We start from the raw sequence: 23,682 nt of genomic DNA on the forward strand, positions 1-23,682 counted from the left end.
TATTCAGTGATGATGATGATGATGATGATGATGATGGTGGTGGTGATGATTATGATGATGGTGGTGCTGATTATGATGATGAAGGCGGTGATGATTGCAGTGATGATGATGATGATGATGATGATGGTGGTGATGATTATGATGATGGTGGTGCTGATTATGATGATGAAGGTAGTGATGATTGCAGTGATGATGATGATGATGATGATGTTGATGGTGGTGATGATTATGATGATGGTGGTGCTGATTATGATGATGAAGGCGGTGATGATTGCAATGATGATGATGATGATGATGATTGCTGTGATGTTTGCGAGCATGATAATGATGATGTTGGTAAAGCTTTTTCGTTGATTTTATCATTGGTTCGGAAATGTTTTCACTGTTTTAATCTTTCTGGGTTTATATTAACATGAATATGAATTCACAGTAAAAATACTACTTAGTATTATATGATCTCAATACGAAGTTGCATAGTGATACAAGCTTGTAGAAATACATGCTTGAAAATAGTCTTTCAAGTATATTTCTATTATAATATTATAATTAATTGGAGTTAATTAATTAAAGGAAAGAGTATTTTAAGTATTTTTTTTTAAATAATACAATTAATTGGAGTTAATTGAAATTGAATGAATTTTAATCGAATGAATTTTTAAATTCACTCATCTCCAAAGGTTCTTCCATGTCGTCATCATTCTTTGGATCCTTCTGGGCTGCGTTCACCGAATCACAATGTAAGTTTTGATGATGATGACGATGGCGATGATGATGATGATGATGGTGATGATGGTAGTCATGATGATGATTGTAGCCATGCTTTTTTTTTGATTGATTCATTCATTCATCCATCTGCTTATCTATCAAAAACTTGTTCAACCGTTCATTCTAAGCCCTCAAAGTTCAAACATCTTGAGTTTTTTTACATTCCTTCATTCATTCATTAATTCATTCATTCATATTCTTTCATTCATTCATTCATCCATCCATCCATTCATTCATTCATTCATTCATTCATTTCGTTCATTCATTCACTAGATTGTTTGTACATTCATTCTTTCGGTCGATTCATTCCTTCATTCCTAAATTTATTTTTCCGATCAAATATTTATTTATTTATAGTGTACTATATCGTGTAGTTTATGCATTGGAAAGTATTGACATTGACAGACAGATGATATACAGGAAACCAGATGTATACACACCTACACACGTACACACACCCACACAATACTCACACAATATACATAGTCACACAACGCACCTACACACATACACACTCACAACAATCACACACACACACACACACAACATACCCACACAACGTACATACACACAACACGCACACACACCAATATTGACTAAAATACAAAAATAAAGTAAAATAACCATAAAATAATAATAAACAAATAAATAATTTATTAAAAATAATAAACAAAAATGAAAAATCTTTATAAAAAAACTTTCTAATTATGAAAAAACTTTTTTTTCCTTACTCCCCAGGGGTTGCAGTAGCTACGATATTGAGTATCGCCCTAATCATCGGCGTCATCATATTTCTGGCGGGCATAGTCTGCATTAGAAGGTTTGTTTTTTTTTTATTTTTTTTGTGGAGTTAGTTTTTTTAGAGTCTCATGTTTTATTGTTGATGCTGTTTCATTTGTTCGTTCATTCGTTCGTTCGTTCGTTCGTTTGTTGGTTGCTTCGTTCGTTGTTTGTTTTTTTTCATCTTATGTTTACTTCCAGGTGGCTTTCGTATTGAATGAAAGATTTTGTACATCATATAGATGTTGTTTTCTCATTGTTATTGTTGTTGTTTTTGTTATTTCTATTATCTTCCCCGTTCTGTTGGTTTTTGTGGCTATTGTGGCTGTTGTAGTAGTTGCTGTAGTCGTTGTAGTAGTAGTTGTAGTTCTTGTATCAGTAGTAGTTGTTGTTGTATTTGTTGTTGTGATGATTGTTGTGACCTTGTTTTTTTTTTGTTATTTATATTTTTCCTGTCTGTTAATGTCATTCTCTTCACTTTCGCGTGAGAAGTTTTATCTTCAGATCTTCGCCAGAGGCTTCGTATTTTTTTTTTTAAATTTTAATTCTTTCTACAACTTTTTCATTCATTCATAACTATCTTTGTTGTATAAAACGAAATTCATTCATACGTGTTTAGTTAATTTTGTAAATTTATTTTTTTGTAAAATATTTAAAATACTCTTTTGCTACTCTCGTTGCAAATAATTATTACGGGTCTATCTCTTCATACTACTACTTAGCGCTACCACAACAAAATTAACACTGCACGAAAAAAAAACAAACAACAACAATCCAGAAAAAAACTAACAACAGCAATAATACCAATAGTAACAACAACCACAACAAAAGCAAAAACTTCTTTAACAACCTCCACTACAATAAAAAAAAGAAAAATATGCAAACAACAAAAACAACACAAACAACAACAGTTATTATGATTTATAATTCCCATCATCAGCTGGCGAAAAAACATTATTTTCACACTTTCATTTTCTAGGAAGAGGCAGAACCATTTGCATGCCGGGGGGTGTTCAAGTCCCAGGTGTATTGCTGAATATCACGTTCCTAACTGTCCTATTGGTTGGCTATTTTTAGTTATTACTCTTTATTTGTATAACTATAAATGTATTATACGTATGGCGCGTGTGTTTGTTTGTTTGTTTATTTGTTTGTCTGTGTAGAATTGTTATTTTTCATATATTACTCGTTCATACATTCTCTCACTCATTCAATCATTCAAACATACAGACACACACACACGCACGCACACACAAACACGTACCGACATACAAACACGTACATACACATTCCCACATTCATACATACCAAACCAACAACTTAAAGGATATACTGAATATCGGGAAATGTATTATGATCACAAATTCCTGTAATTACGTGTGCTTCGAAAAAAAAATTTAAATGGAAAAATGCAGTCACGTGGTGAGCAATATTAATCACTCGATGGGAGTTAATGTAAATAAATTACGTCACTAAGACGGAATGACGAATGTTAAACGATTAATGTAAACAAAAATAGTCACGAATATGATGACTGCATGCTTACCTGGTGCAAACGATGTAAACAAAAACAATTTGAACAAAACATAACGTAAACAAAAACGATGCGAATAAAAATGATGCAAACAAGAACAATGTAATAAACAAAAATAATGTAAACAAAAACAACCACGTGACTATTATAAACACGATCACGTGATGTAAACATTACAGGTGGTCACGTGGACACCTCGAACCTACTGAACAACGCGGGAACGAGGCAGGGCTCAATGACGTCGAAATCACTCTCGCTCGATCTTGCTGGTACATCTTTTGGGAAGATTTTAAAAATTATCGAATTCAAATTATTATTTCAAAAATAAAATCAATAATAAATAATTAATAATTTTAATAGTTTTAACATCATTTTATTACCAATAGAACCGATTTTGTTTTGTTTTTTTCAGATAATCAAATTATATGAATTTTCGTTATGAAATTATGTGAATGCGTCATAATCAAATACGTCATAATTTTCTTACGTTATAAATAGTTGTTTTAAAAATAACACGATGACGTAATGACTTAGAAAAAATATGTCACAATTTCTAGATGATGATGACAATAATAATAACGAATTACATTGGGACAACGTTTTAATAACTGAAACATTACAAAAATGTTTCATAAATGTGATAACATTAACAACATTTTGAATGTGATAACACTAACAACATTTTGAATGTGATAACACTAACAACATTTTAAATGTGATAACACTGACGACATCATAATTTGTGATGACATTAACAAACAACATCAGGTGGTCCGTTGGACGGTTCAAACGCCGAGAATGACTATTTCAGAACCTGGCAACTGCAACGAAATGCCCTCAACATGAGACCCACTCCTGGTGCCTTGAACAGCCCATCTTTACAACAAGCACATCCCTATTTCCAGCAACAACGACAATTTCCACAACAACAACAACAGCAGTTGTACAATCCTCAACAAACATCATCCAATCTAATGCAGCAGTCGTCGTACTCCTACCAGCCACATCAAAGCTACAGCGACAACTTTTTCCAGCAGCAGCAACAGCAGCCACATCTACCACAACAACAACAACAACAACAACAACAGCACATTGTTGAGCACATCTACGAAAGCCCCAAATTCAACAGAAAGGAATACAACACTGACGTCTATGAGGGCAGAACAACAACACCAACTCCACCCCCACCACCGGTCAACAACAATAATAACAAAAATATAAACATCAGTAACAATGTTAATAATAATATTCCTCACCAAGGATCGAACCCGCTACCACCACCACCACCTCCACCACCATTGGCCAGCAGCGAATGCTTTCCATACAAATGTCCACCCATTAACAATGCTTCTGTTACATAAAGCATCTATATAAGGAATATATATATATATATATATATATATATATATATATATATATATATATATATATATATATATAGAGAGAGAGAGAGAGAGAGAGAGAGAGAGAGAGAGAGAGAGAGAAAGAGAGAGAAGCAGAGAAAGAGAGAGAGAGAGTGAGTGAGTGAGAGAAGGTTAGAGCCAATATTACGAATTTATATATAAAACTTATGGGTATTATAACAGATATTGTTAGCATTGTACAATTTGTTCATCCGTTTACGTTAATTCATTCTATCAATCAATCATTCATTTACTTGTTCATTCATTCATCTCTTTGTTCATCGGTTCATTCATTCATTTAATCATTCATTCATTCATTCATTTATTCTTTCTTTCCATCGTCCTTTCATAAATCAATTATTCTCACACCGAGATTTAAAAAACCGAATTTAATTATTAAATTGTAATAACTTCTGAGGGAAAATCGGTCGAATAATATTTTAATATAATTTTATTTTTGTTTCAATATAATTATAATTTAATTATAATATAATTTTATTATAATAATAATTATTATTTAATTGTAATAATTTTTGATTAATCAGTCATTTATAAAAACTATATATATGATCTTTTTAAAAATGCGTTTTTAATATTTTTTTCAAAACTGAAATGTGAAACTTAATTATTATAGACGATCATATGTCCAGTTACTGGTTAAAAACACTGTATTTCAAATTTATACAAAAAGAGATAATAGCTTATTCAATCAATCATAGTTTGTGTGTGTGTGTGTGTGTGTGTGTGTGTGTGTGTGTGTGTGTGTGTGTGTGTGTGGTGTGTGTGTGTGTGTGTGTGTTTGTGCACGTGTGTTTGTGTGTAATGTAAACTATGAAAATGTCATATATGACACACACAGTTAAGTAAGTGTTATATATATATAAATATGCATGCACATTCATGTGTAAAACGTAATATCGAATATGTATATATGAAAATAATTGAAATATCTTATAGATTGTTTTGTTTAGTTTCTATATATATATATATGTGTAAGTTGGTATTTTTACATTACACACACCACACACACACACACACACACACACATACATACTCAAAGGCATGCACATTTATACCTTCACACAGACATACATAATTGTATTTCGTTAGTTGTATATTAGTGATGTAACTGTAACAACATGATAATATAATTTCTAATAAAAAGTTCTTTCTTCTTGATTTTATTATTTGCGGTTAGTTTTCTCAATGTATCAATTAAGATACGTTCAGGTTTGTGTGTGTCTGCGTGTATCTGTATCCAAGGATAATAAAATGTCAAAACAAGGGATGTCACAAACGTTTCTTGGAAACATGTCGGCTCGTGTTGTTGAATTTCTTAAAATCTACAGGCAGTGAGTTCCAGATTGTTGCAGAATATTTTCTATTCCCGAATTGAATTTAAGAAGCACAAGGCCACAATCATCGGGAGTCTCAGTCAACTTCGATTTGCGACTTCTGAAACTGAAACTAATATATATCTATATGTGCTCATTGGTGTATATTAGCGTGTTATGTGGTTGTATGTTTTTTGTATATGTGTGTGTATAATATAAAGTGTGCATGTCAGTAGCTGCATGTTAGCGTGCATATGTGTTTGTATGCTTTTTTATATATGTGTGTGTATGTATTTGTGCATGTCAGTGTGTGTGTGTGTTTTTTTTTATGTGCGTTAATTATTATACAAAACATCTCGTAATGATTTTTTTCATTGTATTACATTACAACATTCACTCCCAATCCATTGTAATGTTCATTATTATCATTGTCGTTTAAACCATCTGTTTATGAATACACACACTCACGCACACATACATACACACACACACATACATACACACATACACATACATACACACACAGGCACGCATTCGTACAAGATTATATAAAGTGTATATATAGGTTGATATATTTATAAGTAAAATCGGAACACTGAATTGACATTTTTTTTATTTAGCAACAAACAAAATGACTTTTGAAGTTTCAAGATGAAATAATCGTAAGATGTATTGCTATTAATTATTATTTATTATTTATTTGATTATCTTTTTCACTTGTTATAATTATTATTTAAATAACTAATCTATACGATGTATTATTTTTTAGTTTTATTCACCTTCTATCAATTAATTTTACTTTTGAATTGATAATTGAGTTAATTACTTGATTACTTAAGTAATTAATTAAACAGCTAGTTAATTAATTTTCATTTTAACTGATTTTTTAAAAGAAAAATTATAAACAATAAAAATACAAATATTATTATTATTATTTTGTGGTCTACATACTTTTCGCTATTATACATTTGGAAATAAATGGTATTAAAAGCATTCTCTTTGACTAGAAATTAGAACAAAGATAAAAATTAACTCTAGATTAGACCCATCAATCAAAACATTACTAACATTAACAATAACAAAATCAACAAAAGCCCAACGACACCAAGATAACATTAACATATTCATAAATACAAAGGAAATTAACATCACACAAAACATCGTCTTTCTCTCTCTCTCTCCTCTCTCTCTCTCACTCTCTCTCACTCTCTCTTTCTGGTTTTTTCTGGTTCTCTCTGGTTCTTTCTCTGGTTCTCTCTCTAGTTCTCTCTGGTTCTCTCTCTTTCTCTGGTTCTCTCTCTCTCTTTCTCTTTCTCACGATCACCAACATTATCATCAGATTGGGTGACCTAGAAGGTAATTCAGAGTGAAATAAAAAGTAACATTATAGGAATTAATACTGTTATCATCGCTAATGCAACGCGTTGCGACAATAACTTATCCACTGCCGAGAATTAAGGAAAAATACTTAACCATTGCAAACAGTAAAACGGAGTCTGCCACTCAATAATAAACAATGATTCAGATTGTCAGGAAAAATATAAATGCATATACATACATTTTTTTATTTTTATTTTACAAATTTTATTAACCAAAAAAACATACATACATTTATATTTATATATATATATATATATATATATATATATACACATTAATTACCCCTTAATTACTACTCTGAAAGTTGTAATATAAAGAATTGAACAGTAGTTATATTAGTTATCAATGAGTAATTGATTAAACGTTAACCGAGCACAGGTCAATTATTATTTTTTAACAAATTATCATTTGCCAATTTGTTCGTGTTATATATACATGCATAACACACGCACAACACACTCACGCACACACACACAAACACACACACACACATATATATATATATATATATACATATATATATTTAATATAATATAATTACTATACCTCCAGTAATTTATTTACATTCTACCAACAACGCAGGACTAAAAACTCCACTTAATGTATACGTAGCATCTTTTTTCGTGTTATCACTTACACATACACACATACAAACACACGCGCGTACACACACACACACACACACACACATATATATATATATATATATGTGTGTGTGTATACACTATATATGCACACATATATACACTATTTCGAAACCTCCGCTATATAAAGCTGGCTTTCTTAACAATCCTTGCATTGAAAAAGCTTGATGCTAAAAGTTGATGAACGAATGATCAACCTACCCTGCATAGGTATACTATAAAAATATTGCTTTAGAAACACAATGTTACTGAATGTATACATTTTTTCATTACAATATAATTATTTATAGATTAATTATGTATGTATGTTGTATTCACGTATTTCATCTAGATTGTATATTCTTAATTGCTGAGTTGATTGAAATTCGTCTAATTCAAGCAGGATTGGTTGCATACATTTGTTAGCACTTTATTCATTTATATTTGTATCGTGTAATAAAATATACAATGTGTATATATTTATAATCGTAATAATTTTTATAGTATTGATTAGATCAGTTCAGTGGCAGATCCAGGCGAATGTCGCACTGCCCTCCCAGCAGAGCATGAAAGAGGAAAATTTTGAAGATTTCCTGTAAAAGATAGTGATAAAGTAACAAAGAGATCGCCAATCTGAGAATTCAAGAGTCAAAAACTCAAAATTCAAAAGCTTATTCCCTTATTGAAACACGGTAATAAGCCCAAAATGGTCATCAGATATGGAATTCTGAAGTTATCCCACACACCTCAAAATTCTGGATCCGCCACTGGACTAAAAGTAAAGAAGGATATAAAGTTATTTTATAATTGTTTTTAGTATTATTCATCTAGGTTAATATGTCTCTAGTTATCCAGTAGCTAGTTAGAGTTTCCATTTATTAGATTGAAAAAAAGGTTGGAAAGAAACATTCTTCAAGATAAAAAATAGCAGAAAAACAAAACAAAAATATGATTAAACAACCACTGGTTGAATCGTCATCAAATGAATCGGCGTCATCTTCATTAATCACGAGATCCCTGGCATCGTCATCAGCACCGCATTCATCGTCCTCATCATCATCCCAACCACCTCAGCCAACCCCCACTCTCCAAACATCGCCCTCCCCACCACCGAGGGGGTCTTCACCATCACCCCCTTCGAAAAAATCACCACCATCACCGGCGCCACCATCGCCATCACCATTGATGACGTCCAGACTGTCATCAGCGTCATCCTTCTTTTTTCCACCACACTCAACGACCCACAAAGCCGCTCTTCATATTCCTCACTCATCTTCGTCGCACTTATTACCGTCATTGCTGTCACCACCATTACACGGAGTTGTGACGTCAACAACGACGTCATCGTTCTATCGAAGTGACGTCATTAAGAGGGGTCGCCTGTTTGTCAAGAAGCCCTTTCCCGCCCATCTCTTCAGATTCAAGGTTTCGATTTGTTTTGATCATTTTTAACATTTTAGCATCATTTTAACGAAATTTGAGTTGTTGAGTGGAGTGTTCATTATTTGCTTTTTGAAGATGAGCTATTGCAAATTATTCACAAAACTTATTTACAAATGCATTACCCCTTAGAACATTTTTTGTGGATCTTGCGCGTTCGTTAGGACGACGACACACCACACACACACACTCATACACCACACACACACACACACACACACACACACACTACACACACACACACTACACACACACACAATATACATTGCTAATGACAAACAAAGATCACTTTGAATTCGAACTCGGTTACTGCAACATCAGAGCTAGTCGTCTTTCACGAATAGTCATTTATACTTACCGTTAGAAATTTACCTTGAGACGTTCATTTCGGTCCAATGTCATAATAATAATAATAATAATAATAATAATAATAATAATAGAAAGAATAATAATATTAATATTTATTATTATTGTTGTTATGTTGTTATTAATAAAAAACAGTCTTCATCTCATAAACAAAACCAAAAAAACAAAGATACTACTTTGTTTATTTTTCAAACAGTTGCTAGTTGATGGATGGATGGATGATTGATTGATTGATCGAATGAATGAATGGATGGATGAACGAGTGTATGGATGGGTTAATGGAGGAATGATTGACTGAGAGAACGATCGAAAAAATTAACCAATGAGTGAATGAACGAACGAACGAAAAATAAATAAACGAACGAATGAGTGATTGAATGAATGAACATCAAAAGAGCAAATGAATAATGAATAATCGAGTGAAGTAACGAAAAAACAAAGGAATGAGGGAATGAACAAACAAATGAATGAATGAGTGAATGAACAAACAAATGTATGAATGAATGAGTGAGTGGATGGATAAAAAGACGAATAAATGAATGAATGAATGAATGGATAGATAAATGAGAACACTTCAAAATACACAGTGCATGTGCATTTTTTAACCTACTCTTACACATACCCACACATACATACTTGAAAAAACTTTCAGAGCATTGAAAGATTTTTAAAAAAGAAAAAGAATTGGCTTACACGCACACACAAACACGCACGCACGCACGCACACTCAAACAAACATATCTTGATTTATTGGTTATAACTAATCTGCTGCTGATAAATTGAATTAAGTTTTTATCAATTTTTTAAACTTTTCAATCAAACTGAAGAATATTTATTTATAGATATATAAAATATATACGGAATCATTATTATTATTATTGTTAGGTTTGTTTCTGTATATTTGTTTGTGTGTATGTGTGTCTGTTGAAGATAATTGATAGAAGAATAGCAATCGCGAGAGGAATGTTTGCATCTTTGAAAGTAATATTGAAAAACGGTAATGTATCTACAAAAACAAAGTTAAAGATCGTAGAAGCGTGTGTGTTTTCTACATTGATGTATGCATGTGAGGCTTGGACGTTGAAGAAAAGAGACAAAGACAAACTGGAAGCATTCGAGATGCATTGTTATAGAAAGTTGCTGGGAATCAGTTGGAGACAAAAGATAAGAAACGATGCCATAAGAAAACAACTTGGAAGACAAAAAACTGTGTATGAAAGTGTCAAGGAAAGAAAGCTGGGTATCTTTGGGCACATCTGCAGAATGACAGACGACAGACTGATCAAAAAAGTACTGATGAGAAAGAGGGACTGGAAGAAAAAATTGGAAGACCTGTGAGGAAGTGGATGGATGATATCACGGAATGGACGGGGGTTGGAACATTGGGCTCAATGAAGATGGCGAGGGAAAGAAAAGGATTTTGGAGAGATAGAAGAATACCATCGGCCTCAACGGTCCCTCAAGGGATTACAGAGGATCATTGAATGAATGAATGAATGAATGTGTGTCTGTGTGTCTGTGTGTTCATCTTTGTTTCTGTATTGTTTCTAACCATACCAGACACATATAGAAATTTTTCTTTCAGCAGAATGTAGCATGTTATTAAGGCCGTGTTTTCATAAACAAAGCAATAAATTATACCTTCATGTTACTCATCACACCATCAGATATCATCATTCGATCTTATCATGAATGTATCATTGTTGATATCCTATCCAGTATCAGTATCATCATTTTTTCCTAGATAACATCCCTGAAATCATCATCAATATTAAACACATATTTAGTGTTTTTTTTCCTATAATTATTGCTTACGTCATCGTCATTCTAAATCATATTTTTATAATCAATGTTTTTTATAATTTTAGATAATTTTTCATTTATTACATTATTTTTCCTTATCTTATTCATCATCATCGTTGTCATCATCTACATATTTTATCATCATCATCATCACGAATAAATGAACGAACGAAGGAATGAATGAATGAATGAATGAATGGATAGATAGATAAATGAGAACACTTCAAAATACACAGTGCATACATTAATTAATTCATCTCTTTTATTTCATCATTTTATGATTTTGCGTTTCAGACATACTTTTTTTCATTTCATCATCATCTTTATCAACGTCATCACCATCAGCTGTGTTTTAATCATCGTCTTCATCATCATCTAAAAAATTATTATCACCATCATCAACTTTATTTTTCACTCATTTCAATCATAGCACGTATGCCTCGTATAGAATAAGTAACTGTCTGATGTATAATACTTGTGTTGAATATACGTATGATTTAATTAAGCCCAGGCACTTTGCTTTCTACATTGTGATTAAAAGATAACATAATTTGGTTGATGACGTTGTACATTTGTTTAACAAACTCATTTTTGGTAGAAATTAATTTTAATTTAATAAAATTTTTCTTGGCCGAACATTCTTTTATAATTTTTCAAAAAATGCTAAATTAAAGTTTTATCTGGGTCGGACTGCGAATCTTAAAAAATATATAAAAAATTGTTTTTTTTATTGCATCTAGGCAGGAAATTGAAAAATGTCTGAAAATGTGAAGGACCGTGTTTTGTTTTTGGCTATCATTTAAAAATTTCTTTAGCCTTTTTGGCTTTTTGGTTCATTTAGTAAAGCATTGCCGTGATTAATTTACGGTAAATATCAGATAAATACTCGAAACTAATCAAACTGAATAATTTAATTTGGTTTCATTTACTGCAGAGATGGCGGGAGAAGATGTTAATTCTTCGAGATATTTGGTCATCGGAAGGACTATCGAACGAGTCAACTTTAGAGATCTACCATTCCAAACTGACGGATGATCAAATTAAAGAAATTATGAGCTGCCCGTTTGCAAAACTCAGAAATAAACAGCTACAACAACAGCAGCAGCATCAACAACAACAAAAACATCAACAATATGAGGAACAACAACAACAACCAAATGTTCAAGACAGACTAAAGCCTGTCACAGAAACATTAAATAATACAAATAACATTAAAGGCATCAACATTGCCACTGATGACATTGATGACGAAAATTTAATTTTAAATGACAACAACAACAACGACGACGATGATGACGACCTTCAAGACAACAACAATGACACAATCATCGTAAGCAACAACAGCAAACAAAACCTAAGCACGGACGAAAAAGTTGAAGAGCCCAGTAACATCCAACCACCACTCACACCAAAGCCAATTGAACCTGTGAGAAAATGTCATTCCCTACCTCACAGCATTTCCACATTAAAAATTTTCAACCTTTTCTCTAACTGTCATGGTGGCGGAAATGATTTGAAAGAGGAGTCCTTGATTAATTTGTGTGAGATCGAAGATGTTGATGAGTACCAGATGTCTTCATCATTCCCTCGCTCCTTCATCGTGCACAGGTTGTCTGTCGCTGAAATGAATGCCGTCATTTCAGCTTAGATTCATATTATTCATATTATTGTTAATAATTGCGTTATGTTTACCTTTATTTCTGTTGTTGATAAAAATGTTTGTGATATTTTTGCAGTGTTTGCGTGGCTACTACTTTATGGTGCAATGTGCTCGTTTATTTTTTCCTAAACTTGAAAAATCTTTTTACATCCAATCCATGGTTCATATCCGGCAATAAAATTTTTATCTTTTCATAGAACTGACGGTCAGTCAATAATATTCGGAGCGCACACCGACCTGGAGATGAAGGAGTGGATGAACGCCATCAAACACCTGGCAGAGAAAGCTCGCAAGGACAAAGACGCCATCTCCATCAAAAACTCTGACAACCTCATCCGCTCTCGATCTCTCTTCAACATGCAAGACAACGCGTATTCGCAATTTGAGCCCAACTGTTTGTACAACTTTTAGTTTATTCACTATGTATCTCGTTATTGCTTAAATTTTTTAAGCTTTAAAAAATCGGCATCTAACTTGCTTAAATGTTTAAAAAATTGTTTAACATATTAACTTGCTAACCTGTTAATGTAAACAAGACTAGTTTATTTATTTATTTAGTTATTAGATTGTTAACACTTTCACACTTTTCATCACAAAAAAGCAGCTTCGCCCAACAAGATGTACAAAATAACGATGAAGAGTAAGGAAATCAAATCGGACAGTCCAATCGTGCCCAAACTGAACGGTGAGTTGGTGCTCTACCTGATGGGCATCGGATACCTCAAGATCCTATCATTATCCCCTTCAACGTCCGCTCTTAAGAGCAGCAGCTCAGTGAGTCTGAACCGGATCGCAGCAGTGCAACCAGAATATCGAGAGCTCTGTCACTGGAAGCTGGATAACATCAGGAAGCTGAGTTGTGAGGAGAGAGGCAAGTATAAAGATCTCATCACGTTAGAAACACTCAGGTTAAAAATATATTTCGAATACAAGTTTTTTGGTTTAAATATTTTTATTCTGGTTGGTGAGTTTATATGTAGCAACTTTTGGTAAGCAAATATTAGAAATAACTTTGCAAGATTTATAATTTTTGACAAATGAATTTTTGTTGAAAAGTTTCAAATCAACTTTTTAAGTAAAGATATTGTTGATTTAGATGTTATTAGCTATTACAGTTAAAACAGAACAATTTTTCTAGTTTATAAAACAACTTTTATTGACTAACTTCTCTAAGATAAACAAACCTGAAATATGCACCACAGTTAAGCTGAACGAATTGCTAAAAGTTCCTACAATATAAAGGGCATTATTATTCTCATACTTAACGCTTCTCAATCCGCCAGATCATGCCCAGAGTTTGGAGGCACCTTCAAGTTCTACGTAGACAACGCTATGGAACTGATAACGGATATACAAGCTGTCTCCTCCAACAAGAATAAGCTGAATGTCAAAAACGAAAATCACAATTTTATCGAAACGCGCCTGAATGAAATACTGGGTTACTATATTCAGTTTATTGCCTTTGAAGCTATACAAATCCATACTCTGTACATTATCTATAACTTTTAATTTTTCAAATAAAAAATCTAAAATCTCTGTGATTTAAATTTTGATGAAGCAATTAATTATCAATGGGAAAAACTGAAAAAATGTAGGCCAGAGAAACGCAAGAGTGAGAATGGAAACTCAAAAAGGACAAAATCCAGGTAATTTGTATTTTTAATATTAATTATCAAATTAATTAACAAACATTATAAGTCAACGAATTTTTTATCTACTTACAATTTTAAAAATTTGTTTTATCCGCAAAATCCCAATTCCCTCTTGCCTCATTCTTAAATTTTACTCTTTTTTGCAACACTGCGAGTTTGAGCAATCTATACATCACAGGATTTCACGTTTCTGTTCCTCCCAACGTAGCAACTTTTATTTCTTGAAGATAACTAAAGAGAGGCCTTTTTCAAATATGCAAACAAAACAGCACTTAAATAATTGCCATTCATTTATTGCCAGAATTGAATTGAAAGTTTGAAATTATTTTTTCAAAAAATGATTAAATAATATTAAATATATTATATTAAATAAACGAAATAGCAAGTGGTCGAAAATCTTCGAATTATGTTCCAAAACCTCCACCCCGCCGCTTCTGAACGATGAACCCTCTCATCTTGTGCTACACCTGGAGGCACCACTCAACTATCATCAGTGTTGTTTTGATTTTTGTTAATCTGTGTCAGAATTTGTTCATAACTCTTCATTTTTATGCTCCGCTTTGTAGGATTTTCAATTGAAATTCTAATAAGATAATAACTAACTTTGTTTAGTGAGTTTAACACGTTGTCATCGGTTTTTAATGTTCTCACTCTCAATATATGTCATGTCATCTTTTTAATATTTAATAAATGTAAATGTGTGGATTTCTTTTTTGTTTTGAAATCGAAAATTAAACGAACCATCATTAAAAATCTTTTGCATTTTTATTTTGAATAAATTTTTATAAAAATTATTGCAAAATGAATTATTATTAACAGGACCTAAAAATTTGTAGTCATACAATTAATTAAGTAGTCAGCACAACAGATTGTTTGTGATTCGTATAGATGCAAATATAAATGCGTCAAAATTTATCGAAAAAAAGCGAAATTAAATTAGAAAAAAAAATAATAATTAAAGATATACAACATCCAAAATTGTGTAGACTGTGATAAATACAAAAATATTAAATTAAAATTTTATTGAATGATCCTAGAAAATGTCTAAAAATAAAAATATGTTTGAAAAATCGTTATTTTTCAATTTTGAGGTGCAATAAATTCTAAACGAACAATCTTCATGAAGACGTTGTCATTGTTTTTGAAAGAATTTATACTCATCTCACACCTCCCGCGAAAATTCTGTGCAGCTTTCAGAAGATAACTTTCGTCAAAGGAGCAGCCGGCGATATTGAAATAGACAGTTTGCAGACATATCGAGTTTTTAATGAAATGCAAGATGGACTCTTTCGAAACCTCCTTTAAATCGTAGTCAATTGAGATATGTTGGAGACTAGATAGGCGAGTAGATATAACTTTGAAGAATTCGTTGTTCAATTTAGAGTTGTGAGATTCGTTGCCGATAGAATGCGAGGAGACCTCCAAAACTTTTAAATATTCGCAAGCCGACACAGCCTCTATAAGATCTTCGCAGTCCACAATATTTTTAAAACTGTTTTTCTCTTTTTCTACAAACGGGATGCCACAATGACGGTAATCTAAGGTTGTCGTTTGAGAGCAGAGTGCGGTGAGCAAGCGAAGAAACTGTCCAGACACGCCCTGCACTGTCAGATGTTCGACTGAACTCAACTTGAACCTTCCACCGTTCTCACCAGTCAACATCGTGTAGGCTTCCTTCGCTACTGGAGCGACATCGGAGTAAAATAATTTATTCTTGCACATCAACGTCAGTTTTTTTAGGTTGGTTAGTTTGACGATGACATTGATAACGATTTCAGGAGTGACAAATTGACAGTCGACAAATGCTAGATCGGACAGACATTTTAGTTGTGTAAGAAAATCAACAAACGGAGAAAAGCTACCGAATGAACAATCGAATAATGAAAGACTTTTGAGATTTAAATAAATATCACAGCGTTCGGCAATCGTTTTAAAAATAATATCACACCTCTGAAGTCTTAAAACGCTCAACTGCGTGGCTAGCAAGCCTATATTAATAAATACACTTTCGTCCAAAACACGACATTCGTTATCCTGGCTGTTGCTCTGCGGTGCCAAGGCATTGAACGCCGTTCTTTTTTGCTTGCCATCTACGGACAGTTCCATCAATTGAAAACATTTTTTGCTGAGGTAATCTAAACCCAGCTTTGAAATTTTATCCAATCTGATCAAACTCAGTTTTTTAAGTTGAGGACAGTTATCCGCAATAATTTTAAGCGACTTGTCCGTAATATCGGACCCGATGTCGTCTAGAACTATTTTGACGAGTTTATTAAATTTATTCATCGCAAAAAATTTGACGAACCCCTCATCACTCAAGGAGCACCGTTTCAACTCGATTGAGTTCAGACCCGGCATCAAGACTGACAACCTTTCGAAAGACTTGTCGTCCAAATAATCGAAACCACCGTGGCATATGTAACTTTCAATTTTTTGACAACTGATCGCCACCTTGGCCAAATCCTGCTCCCATTTTTGACGTTTCTGTTTTTCTGCCGTCGTTTTTGAAGCGTGGTTGATCCTGCCGTAATTTTCCACCGGATTATCTTGAAGAACTTTTATATTTGATTTCTTAAAAAAGGCATAACATTTCAATTGGTCGCATGTGTTGTTTGGGTTGCTTCGCAAATTAGAAATTTGTTCCAGCGAAGGAGTCATAAAAGCGAGGCACTCGTATACTAAGTCTGGAAACGGTGAACTTTCTGGAACGTATAAATGTTTCAAATTATCAAAAACAATTTCTTCACGAGATAGTTGAATGAATGATTCGTGAGTTAGATTTTCGCACTGAGAGCAATCCAGAACAATAACATCCTTGTGAACCTTGCGCATGTAACTCACGAACTCATCATCCTTCATGTGCCAGGGCAGTCTGATGTTTTCAGATTCCATGCTCTTGTTTGTTTTTGTTTGTTATTAAAAATTAAAAAAAGTTACACCTTTTCTTCTTGGAAGTTTTTTTTGAAGAAAATCGTCACTAGTAGAAATAAACAAATTTATAATCATTATTCTATACAAAATATATTATTCAAAACTTTAAACTCTTGAGTCTAAATAAATTAATCAAAACAATTAAATAACTCACAAACCTATTTGTAAAAGAAGAAAAAACAAAACGAAAGAAGATTAACGTGCGAACGTAAGCCCTGTGCTATCTAGCTGTGAGTTTGTTGTACTACCACTAATATATAGGCAGTGCTTGCTATATGAAGATTATTTATATAACTTGAGAGATGGAAGATGATGTATGAAAATTCAGCAGCAAGGCATCTACGAAGCTACGTAATTATTTCTTACTTTTAATTTCACTTCATTTATATTTGTATATTAAGTTACTTTAGTACAATTTAACGATAACAACTTTAATGAAAATTTTTAAGTTTTAAGTTGACTGAAAAAAGCGTAAAGAATACTGTTACTAGCTTATCAAATAATCTTAAAACTTGACCTCAAGCACATGGAAAGAATTTTTGGTAATAAAATAATCTCCTATCTTTAATATTTTATGAAATTTTGACATTTTTCATCAACTTTTTTTTAAACGGTGAAACTAAAAGTTATAAACACTGTTTTATTAATATTTATCAACCAATAGATTCGTTACTCATGATAAAATTTAATAATTTCATGTCATCTGCTAGAGGTGGCACATCAACGCTGGCTTCTTAGCCGATGCTGAAAATTAAAAAAAAAGATTCGGTGATTTCATAACAAGTTCACCCACAAAAAAAACATTATATAAACTTGTTATATTCAAAAATGAAACTAAATGTGAACACGCGTGAATCGACTTGTCACACGCGTTGCATGGGATAGGCATTGAATGCTGGCACTCTAACCATTATCAAATATTGATACCTCTGGAAATTACCATTAAAATTGAAATAACATACCGTTCAAAGTCCACGTGTCAATCAATGATTCATCATCAGTGTGAAGTTTTTCGAATACATGGTCGGATTTTGTTTTCAAATATTGACAGATAAGGGGCCAGATAATTGACATTGGAACGTGTTGGTTGATGTGTGGATAGCACACTCCGGATGTATCGTTTCTGCAGTGTCAATCATTTTTTAGCTAATTAATTCGCTATTGTTTTAATTATTGAATTAATTAAAAAATAATGAAAAGGATCAAAGCTAAGATTTTTTTAAAGTTACTTAATGGCTAGTACAATTGGCTGTCGGCGCGGTGGTGTAACGATTACAGTCAGTACTTGACACTGCTGTTGCATTGACTAGGTTCGAATGCGAATAGAACCTCGCCAGCGTGTGATCAGTTGATTCATGCATAATCACGAATAAGCGCGATACGTTCGTTGCTAAAACCCTTGAGACATACAGAAGAAAGGATTGTAAAAAAAAATGAGTGCCACTGACAAAATTATGTTTGGTAAAATAATTCTTCAGCCAACGTGCCTGATGTTAGAAACGATGATTCCTACAATTCTACCTTCGCCATCAAGTAAGGGACCACCACTCATCCCAGCATGCACACAACTGGAAGACTGGCATTATGGGAGTGTGTAGGTAGCAGGGCATTGCAATAGATGAAAATTAAAAATAATTTGTTACCTGGATCAAAACTGGTTCATGACGATGGTAGGATATTTTTGAAATGATGCCACAAGTTGCAGAAGGTTTCAAAGAGTGCCACTTATCAAACAACATATGACCGCATGCGTAAACGCTCATACCTGGTAGGGAGAATTTAATATAATGTTTCATATATAGTCATTTTATTCAAATATTTGGAATAATAATTATAATAATATATAATTAAATAATTACATTTCGGTTAATGCAATGGTGTAATGGTTAAGGACTACTGTTGCAATGACTGGTTTCGAATGCTAACATATCCCGCCCGTCCGTAGTCCACCCGTGCAACGGGCGATGCGTGCCTATTTTGTTGTTGCTTGTTGTTGATACCTCTGAGAGTTTTTTTAAATAAAATAATAATTAATTATAATTTAACGAAATAATATAATAAAAAAGATAAAAAAATAATAATTAATTATAATTTAACGAAATAATATAATAAAAAAGATGGAACCTAATGAAAATTCTAAACAGACATCAACTTCTTTCAATGTTGTCATACCACACTCGTACAACTCACAGGGACTCGTAACTGCAAGTTTCAAAACAGCTACATCGTAAAAGGGTTGATTTTTGCTGCTGCTGCTGCTGTTGTGTATTTGGGTGTTTTGGTTGTTGTTGAGTATTTGGGTATTTTTGCTGCTACAGTTGTTGAGAATTTTAGCAGAGTATCTTTTCTTCAAGTGAGGTATTCGTACTGCTGCTACATGTGCATGAAATTATTAAGTTAGTAATTAAACATATTTTACGAACAGTAATAACTTTACGTACAGTTACAACAAAAATGGTTTTAAAAAGCTTTAATTAAAACATAAATACGTCTTGCAAAATAACTCTTGGTAAGAAAATCGATGAAACATTCTTATTCATTTAACTTCCAATAATTTCAAAACTGAAATCAGACAGATAAAAAAATATCATAAATTAAATCCAACCAAAGGCATCCACACTCACCATCACAATTCAAATTTTCATTCTCGGTATCACCATTCCAACTTGCAAGGACGTGGTAGCACGTGACAACTAAGCCGCCTTCCACATCAACAACAATTCCCGAACCCCATGAGTTTCTACATTCAACGTAGACCACATTTCTAAAGGCGGGCCTGGATGAGATGCTGATGTTTGGTGAGGGTAGGCTTGGCGAGATGTTGATATTTGATGAAGAGTTTGGTGAGATAGTGATATGCTGTAAGGGATTGTGGACTATAATGGAATTTTCTAAGCTAGACACGGATGGGAATAGCTTAGGAGTGAGTTCTGTATTCAGACTTGCTGCTTTAAATTTTGAAATTATGATAAGTATAATTGTTATCAAAAAATTTTGTTATCCTTGATTTACTTTTAAAAAACGTTATGCTCTATGCGTGATTAGCAGAAATTTACAATATTAATTTAGATTTTGATCGTAAATGACAACATACCTTGAAAATTAAGCGTAGTTTTTACGAGCAAAGTCGATGAGTAAATATTTTTTAAAAATGAAAAATTGACCGAAATGACAAAAATTAAATTCAAATTAATCAGTAAAAAAATGTCAAAAAAAGTTCAATTAACCAGCGAGAAAAGATGTCAGAGTTCTGAGTACATGTTGAATGTTGCAACAAACAGCTAGTCCTACATACTCCTTACCCCTCCAAAGTATCGGAATTAACACCAGGCCTATCAAATCACCACTTTTTTGAATGAAATTTATTATTTTTCATTTAACAAACCAGTATTCATTAGTTTCTTTTAATGCATTATTTTGAAAGCTTTTTAACATAGCAGCAATAGTTAAAATGATACTTAGTTGCAACATCCTAAATTAGCTGTAGCATTATTAATATTATGCGTGTAGTAAACAAAATAAACATATGCAAGCATCTAACACATGATCATAGCAGTCAGGTCTGTATCTGTACACAGTCCCGCCCTGACATCCGGGTGCACATCTGCCGTCAATCAGGAAAACCTCACCATCGTCACCAACCACATTCGAAATTATTCCACTACTCATCGAATTCATGAACATTTTGGGGCTTAAATTGGCGAATGGAGTACTAACAACTAAAATTGGTTCCCCTGTTCTTAATCTGTCGTCGGTAACCGAAGCTAGAATGTTGAAGTTTGTTCTGTATGAATATCTTGAATTTTCTATTTTCAATAACAGAAAATTTATTTCTAACGATGTTATTGAAGAGTTAATTTTATGATTTGGACTTGGAAAATAATTCCATTGAGAAGATGAAAACAATGTTTTGATATGTTTTCTAACATTATTTGACGAGTTGAATGTTAGAATGTACATTGCAAAAACTTCATGGATTGTCTTTGAGCTGCCATGTTCATCAATTTCTTCTAAAATAACACGAAATTCATGATTTGCATCATTGATGATGGGCGAATCTCCCTCATCTTTCAGCACAGGCGTGATGATGAAACCACCATTCAATAAAATACCGCTATTGTTAATTTTCAACGAATTATCTTTCGAATTTGATGTTATCAAACATGCTGGACTAACATATATTTCTGACTTTTGCATCATTTTTATCCGTTGTTTGCAAATCTAACTACGTGTTACTCAATTGAATTAACCAATCTATAATAATTAAACACAATAATTTTATTTATATTCGATATATAGATGAATATCTATGAATAAGTTACATGCTGTGTTACATGTGTCTATCAATTATTGTGTGTTATATGATCAAAATAATACTAATTAGTAAATTTAATTAATTAATTAGCGTTTTTTTGCTTAAACTTAAAACATTCATTAAGTTATAAACTTAAAACATTCATTAAGTTATAAACAGTGAACATTAGGTAATCGCACAATACAGTACGATTACAAGTATTACAATCAAGTAGAATGAACATACATGTGCATATAATTTATATATATGTATGTATAATATGTAATAAATACACAAATTAAAACTACACATACATATACAACACTTAAGATTTTTATAAAGTGTTGTTGACATTGATTGATAAAATTCAATGCTTAAAATGCCAACAGCAAAGATGATTTTACTTAATTAGTTACGTTTTAAAATTTTCAAATTCTTTGGCTGTTGTTTATATTTAAATTATTAATTATCGTTCAACGCTGTCCGGCCTGTTTAATTTGACTAAAATTTAAAATGATTTGACCATCAATTTATTCAATTAACTAAATTTAAATATTTATTTCTGTATCGATTAACGTTAAAAAGTTAAATAATTAAATTTTAGAGTAAAGAGCTAATTTTTTTATTTTAAACTTATTGATAGAATAGAGATAGTTGTTTAAAAATTTTTTTTTAATTTTATTTTACAGTTTTTCTAAATTTTATTAAAATAATAAAAATTAAAAGAAGGACTTAAAAAAAGACTTAGGCTTACTTGGCGCTTGGGTTTTGAAATTTTAGACTTTAGTGTGCTTTTTTCCCCTTTGATAACTTTCCAAAAAAACTTATGAAAAGCTTAAAAGTGTACGTCAATGAAAATAAAGGAACCCTTAAAAAATTTTAAAGTTAACGAATTTATTTCAAAATAAAAACAAAGTCCTAAACAAAATAAATTATTCATGGAATCCCAGTCAGAAGATGTGCAGAAATCAAACTGGGAAAATAAACTTAAAGAAATTATCAGAGGATTCAGTTTGGTTCGTTCTGCTGTTGTGATTGGTTTAGTTAGAAAATGGTTTGTTGTTGGTTGAAATTGTAGATTGTACACAGACACACATGGACATGTAAACATGCATACGCATATATAATTATATAATACATAAACCACACATACAGTAATATACAATTATAATGTATTATATTTGTCTGTTTTGTTTATTTATTCATATTACATATAATTTTATAGAAAAAAGTTTTAATTAGACTATTAACAAGCCAATTAATTTACTTAAGATTAATCAAAGAAGTTACAAATTTAGAATTATATTTATTTAAAATAATTTAGCCATTTTGTTAAACTATTATATTCTTTTATTAGGATGTAGGATCGGTGATGAACGTCTTCAAAGGTTTTGCCAATGAAAATATAGAGAGTGATGACAAGCGGGAAGTTGAACTTGTGAATAACTTGATAAACTTCTGGAAAATATGCCCCCAGGTTGACTCAAACTCACTATCTTTATCATATCATCAAGATTATCTTATTAATATTCATATCCATAAATTATGTTAACTCCCAATGATGTCATCCATAAATTATGTTAATTTCTAGTGATAATGTAAAGAAATTCATACAATAAAAATTAACTGACCAGATAATTTTTACTAATTCCCATCCAAACATCTTTAAATTGTGGAGTATTTCAACATCCAAAAAACAAAGGCACACATATTGGCT

The 23,682-nt window shown here is 32.1% G+C and overlaps 5 protein-coding genes across 5 annotated transcripts; 3 read left to right on the forward strand and 2 right to left on the reverse strand.

The window, feature by feature from the left end:
• Positions 1-677: 677 nt before the first annotated feature.
• On the forward strand, positions 678-4,440 carry HELRODRAFT_159883 (hypothetical protein; the record flags this gene model as incomplete). The annotated part of the gene is made up of 5 exons (XM_009016927.1): positions 678-737; positions 1,504-1,585; positions 2,486-2,607; positions 3,259-3,348; positions 3,848-4,440. Coding segments are annotated over 5 exons (947 nt in total), but the record flags the coding sequence as incomplete, so codon positions are not given.
• A 4,085-nt stretch (positions 4,441-8,525) lies between these two features.
• Positions 8,526-9,603, forward strand: HELRODRAFT_159884 (hypothetical protein; the record flags this gene model as incomplete). Its single annotated transcript, XM_009016928.1, has 3 exons — positions 8,526-8,614; positions 9,016-9,244; positions 9,544-9,603. The coding sequence occupies 3 exons, from the start codon at positions 8,526-8,528 to the stop codon at positions 9,601-9,603; spliced, it is 378 nt and encodes a 125-aa protein (XP_009015176.1).
• A 2,774-nt stretch (positions 9,604-12,377) lies between these two features.
• Positions 12,378-14,597, forward strand: HELRODRAFT_159885 (hypothetical protein; the record flags this gene model as incomplete). The annotated part of the gene is made up of 4 exons (XM_009016929.1): positions 12,378-13,036; positions 13,286-13,482; positions 13,693-13,996; positions 14,372-14,597. The coding sequence occupies 4 exons, from the start codon at positions 12,378-12,380 to the stop codon at positions 14,595-14,597; spliced, it is 1,386 nt and encodes a 461-aa protein (XP_009015177.1).
• An 889-nt stretch (positions 14,598-15,486) lies between these two features.
• Positions 15,487-17,867, reverse strand: HELRODRAFT_188183 (hypothetical protein). Its single transcript, XM_009016930.1, has 2 exons — positions 17,834-17,867; positions 15,487-17,720 (listed from the first exon to the last, which is right to left on the reverse strand). Exon 2 carries the CDS (start codon positions 17,630-17,632, stop codon positions 15,821-15,823), a length of 1,812 nt encoding a protein of 603 aa, XP_009015178.1. The 5' UTR covers positions 17,633-17,720; positions 17,834-17,867; the 3' UTR covers positions 15,487-15,820.
• A 510-nt stretch (positions 17,868-18,377) lies between these two features.
• On the reverse strand, positions 18,378-21,871 carry HELRODRAFT_159887 (hypothetical protein; the record flags this gene model as incomplete). Its single annotated transcript, XM_009016931.1, has 9 exons — positions 18,378-18,415; positions 18,634-18,794; positions 18,901-18,920; positions 19,155-19,247; positions 19,315-19,436; positions 19,796-20,044; positions 20,296-20,619; positions 20,899-21,017; positions 21,213-21,871. The coding sequence occupies 9 exons, from the start codon at positions 21,869-21,871 to the stop codon at positions 18,378-18,380; spliced, it is 1,785 nt and encodes a 594-aa protein (XP_009015179.1).
• Between the last annotated feature and the right edge of the window lie 1,811 nt (positions 21,872-23,682).

This window comes from Helobdella robusta (assembly GCF_000326865.2).
Source record: "Helobdella robusta unplaced genomic scaffold HELROscaffold_2, whole genome shotgun sequence".
NCBI lineage: Eukaryota > Metazoa > Annelida > Clitellata > Rhynchobdellida > Glossiphoniidae > Helobdella > Helobdella robusta.